This window comes from Pinus tabuliformis, chromosome 5_2 (genome assembly GCF_031772625.1).
Source record: "Pinus tabuliformis cultivar Carrire ecotype Pingquan chromosome 5_2, CPIR1, whole genome shotgun sequence".
Lineage (NCBI taxonomy): Eukaryota > Viridiplantae > Streptophyta > Pinopsida > Pinales > Pinaceae > Pinus > Pinus tabuliformis.
The window spans coordinates 691,558,697-691,563,693 of record NC_142306.1 but is presented as its reverse complement, the minus strand read 5'-3'; the positions used below and the strand labels follow the sequence as shown (position 1 = coordinate 691,563,693).

The following is a 4,997-nucleotide window of genomic DNA, read 5'->3' as shown; positions in this document are numbered from 1 at the left end:
TTGCCATGATACAATCTTATAACCAACATAATAACGACAAAAATATATAGGATACATCAACCATAGAATCCACATATAAATCGGTGCATTTACACATAAGATACCAACAAAAGAACATTTCATTAATGAATGCAAAAGCCAACCCAGTATGAGACTACCATGTTCCACCCAACCATAGATTGGTTGAGCCAAATATCTCTTCAGCCAATCACCTCGGTGCCATATTCCAATCATGAATGTGGGACTCAAACCAATATAACCAACCAGGGCATCCCGAGGCTAAGCCACCTCATGCCCATCAATAGAAACTAGGCTTTACCATAATCCACATTGGATCGCTAGGCCAAAACAATAAACATGTAATAATAGGCTTTACCTGATCTCCACCAGATCACTAAGCTAAAAGAAGCATGGATGCCATGGGATTTCTCCACCTACACTGTGAGGAATTTTCCTATCTCCTAGTTTCCTAGGATTTATCGTAATCCACACCAGATCACTAGGCCAACATAATAAACATGTAATAACATGCTTTACCATGATCTCCACTAGATCATTAGGCCAAAATAAGCATGGGTGCCATTGGATTTCTCCACCTACACCATGAGGAATTTTCTTGTCCTAATCTCTCAGGTTATACTGCAATCCACACTAGATCACTAGGCCTTAAACCGAGACTCCACCCTCTAGGATTTACCCTATATCCCACCATTCACCGAGAAGGATTCCTAGGGCTAACCAACGACAACCACCTCTAGGCTTTACTGAGGCACATAATACCTGGCTTTACCGCAACCCACACTCTGGTTCAAGGGTCACTAGGCTAGTGCCTTTATTGCAATCCATATTCCATTTCATGGATCACTAGGCTATGCATTATTTCTTTTAGATATCCACCTCACTTAGCTTCGAATCCATCTGGAAATCCAACTCAACCAAAACATGAGAACCCCATCACACTATGGCTATCCAGAAATGGCAAGGCTAGGATGAAAACACTATCACACCTAGTAAAACCCATGTTATGACAGCAAAGAACCCGAATTCCCAGCCTTCTTATTGAACATGCTTTGAAGGTTGATTTGATGAAGCTAATGTTTTCTTGCCACGAGTGTCCTTTTTGTCCCAGAAGTACCACTCTTGTGACGCACTTTCTCCCAACAATCATTGTTACCATGGCACTTCTTCAAAAGAGACCACTGAAAGAAGTACCGGGGAAGCAATTGAGCAAACATTAGTAGAATTTCCATTGTATGCAGACACTCAGTTATTTATAGAAAATTGGTCAACACTAACATGGTGGCAAGTTAATGAAGATCTTTCAGCAAAGAGGCTTGGGGCAAATCTAGAGGACCGACAGGTTTATCTCAGTATCCAATAGTTAGGACTACAAGGTTGCATGTAGATATCCATCCTTCCCATGTGCAAATGTCATCAACTGGATAGTCTCACACATTGATGAGAAGACTATGACATTGAGCAGTTCCAGTGGAAAAAAGTTTGCTACCTTTCAAGAAGAATATTATTAATGCATGTATCACTTTCCCGAGCCAGTGAATGATTTGAATTGGATCATTATATTTTTTTTCATTCATCTCGATGCGTTTGGAGTGGAAAAAGTGGAGGAATCAGCTCACAAGACCGTTTTTACCGGCAAGACCCAGTTTTGCGAAACGGGGTCTAAAACCTTCCGGGAGTGTTTTGAGGCATCAAATGAAATTTTTATAGGGAAAAACTTTGCCCCATAAGTGAAACACCTTTCATGCTATTATACACACAAAAAGCTTTCCAACGACGCAAGAATCACGTCAATAGAAGTCCAAATGCAAAAGTTATGTCACTCATAAGTTGACCTTCTTGTTTTCACAACTATGGTTCATGAGGATTCTGCATCAGCCCCCATTATTCATTGAGATGGGGCTAGCCACGTGTTTGTGATGTAAAAGACTCTAGAAGATTCTATTTTGTAACTCTAGTTAAGAGTTGATGTTGTCAAAATTAACCACTAGTAAGCTACCACGTTGTGTTATAACTGGGCCCCTAGGAGGAAGAGACATTCCATTCTTTCGAGAGCATTTTGTTCCATAGTTTAGCAAAGATAACCAGGAGAGATAGGAGGTAGAGCACATAGAGAAGATCTGTGCATTGTAGCAGTCCACAAGCCACAGACATTATTTCTTTGTATCTACAACCATATTTCTAAACAGAGAAAGAGAGTGAAGCAACCACACCTTCCAACTGGGTTTTCTCCCGAAAGGGTTTCCCAGAGAACATATCTTGTGTATTATGTGTGTGTAAGCTTATTTTGTCATTTTCTACTTTTCTGCTTGATTTACTTTTACATTCATGCACTAATTATATTTATTTTTACAGATCTAGAAACTAAATAAAATTGTAATAGTGTAGAATCTCAGATTTTTAATACAATATTGTCAAATCTGTTGTGACGAACTGTCTAGTGGAATATCCACAACAATTTATGGATCAATGAAGCTCATGGAATCATTCTTCTATGCTACCAACAACTCTGTGAACACAAGAGACATTATCAAAGGTTGGGTGAAAGACCCATCGAAGTTTCAATAGACACCCACCCATTTATACAAGACAAAGTCCCTCAAGAAGGCCTACCAATGCTTAGTTATCTTAGCTTGCAGGATCCATGGTTAGCAGAGCACAGAGACCTTTCGTGAAGGGTGGGCAGAGCACATAAATTGTCCACCCAAGTTGAGAGGGGCTCTCCAACCAAGTTTGGAAGAGGTGTTATAATATCCTATATTATTATATTATGTAAACGTTTTGACTTGGCCAAATTACACAAAATAAAAATAAAAGAAATTTAAAATTTTAAAAAATAAAACTAATAATTATAATTATAATTAATAATTAAACTAGCCTAGATTCATTGTAACTCTGAATCTACCAAGTGCAAAGAGGAATCAAATATCTCCACGTGTAAATATCTTTTAGAGTGAAAAGAGATGTCATCCCTCTTGACATTTGATAGATTGAGAGTTAAAATGAATCTACGGTGGTGTTAAAGAGAGTCTTCCTCCTTTTACACATACTTAACTAAAAAAACACATAACTTCTCCTCTGACTTCTCTCTAATAGATGGACAAATCTATTACATAGAATTCTAATACCCAACTCAACATATTCAATCTACTCTTTTGTAATCGAACAAATTTTTAATTTTGACTAAATCTATCCCTTATATGACAATTAAATGACATTCATTCTATTTTTTACCAACAACATAGATTTCTTCTAATTTTACAACAAGCATGATATTATTTGATATTAATTTAAATAAGTTTAAGGAAACCAACTTTCGTTCCTAAATGAATTTTGACTCGAACACCAAAATAAAACCAACAACAAAAACCACACCAAAAAAACACAACCTATAAATGCTCCTACGCTAAAAAAAATTTAAAAGATATATATATATATATATAAAAGAGACTAGTGACCAGGACTGTGAAGCACTAAACCACCAGGTATTGCTTGCCCTCGCAGTTTGGTCAAACACAGCCGTTGTAATCCTCAAAGTTCACGTGGTCAAATATGTAGCCGTCTTTGACTGTTAGCTGGTCAAGAAATATCGTTTGAGTGGCAATGGGAATTGCCGTGTTCTGGCATCTCATTGACTACAAACACGGTGCCTTGATCCCTATGTATAAACATAGAAGTAGCAGCAGCATGTTTCCTGTTTGCTAGAAGATGAAGCGCAGTGTCATAATTATTAAACCATCATTCATAATGCTTCACTGCGTGTACGTATTGCTCTTTCTGGTGCTTTCTCTAACCATTGCCTCCCATGGCCACTCCAACCATGGTAAGGTCTATCTCAATCTCAATTAAATTACGAAAAGAATGCCTTTTTATTGATTTTCTATTGTCTCCTGAACTTTCTGTTTGCAGGAAACGAGGTCCAAATTGGTATGGGCGAGGCAGATCCGTGGCGTTTGCAGGGCAGAAATACGAGACATTTAGAGCATATGACGAAGAATTATGGGTACCAGCATAGATCTGTGAAAATAAGTCAGAGGAGACAACCGCTGAAGCCGCCTCCACCGGTAGCTAACACGCCTACCCATTACAATCCTCCCGTTCTTCTCCCTCCACCTTCGCCTCCGCCTCCGCCATATGTCCGCTAAATCTATCTGCCATATGTGCGCTAAACCCGTTTGGAGGAAGTTGTGACATTTAACAATAAGTGGATCCACCTTTTTAAATTTGAATTTGCAATATCAATTTCAATCTTTGGTACATTAATATGTAAGGAGTCAAATAATTGCAACCTGCTAGGCAGTCCCTGCCTGCCTAACTTGTTTTGGGCCGTAGTAGATTGATTGATTTGTTGTAAAACCAGTGAATCTAGTAATATTAATAGTTGTCTTGTGGTGCCTAGAATGGGATTTTAAATTTATCTTTCATTGTGAAGTGGAAATATAGTTGTCTAGTGGTGCTTAGGCATGGAATTTTAAATTTATTTTTCATTGTGAAGTGGAAATTGGATGATTGACATTTATTTATTATTAAACAATTTGTTTTTAGTAGGTGTAGTTTTATGTTTAATGAAACTTAATATTTTTGTGTTGTTATTTATAATTCTTTTATAATAATTGGGAGGTAGGATTTAAGGTAGTTATCTTTATAAGAAGAAATTACAATATTTCATCAGTATAGATTTATAGATCTATTTTAAATACCGATCTAACATGAGCTTAGAGGGATCCAATTTCTTCATTTGCAATTATTTTTATGAGGGCCAGACAGACTTACACATCATACTGACCTCTCAGCTCAACTAATCTAACTCTATAATACAAAAAAATTATTTATTAAACATATGCCAATGGCCAACTAAATAATCTCTGTAACTTTTCTCAATATTCTTTAAAATTTCATTTCCAACTAATTATATGTCAATGATATAAATTTTATTGCCAACTAATTGTATGTCTAACTAAATAAATAATGTCATAACA

General features: G+C 36.9%; 1 protein-coding gene across 1 annotated transcript; it reads left to right on the top strand.

The window, feature by feature from the left end:
- The first annotated feature begins 3,724 nt into the window (after nucleotides 1–3,724).
- On the top strand, nucleotides 3,725–4,542 carry LOC149161000 (uncharacterized). Its single transcript, XM_089435462.1, has 2 exons — nucleotides 3,725–3,841; nucleotides 3,928–4,542. Exons 1-2 carry the CDS (start codon nucleotides 3,727–3,729, stop codon nucleotides 4,161–4,163), a joined length of 351 nt encoding a protein of 116 aa, XP_089291588.1. The 5' UTR covers nucleotides 3,725–3,726; the 3' UTR covers nucleotides 4,164–4,542.
- The last annotated feature ends 455 nt before the right edge of the window (nucleotides 4,543–4,997 follow it).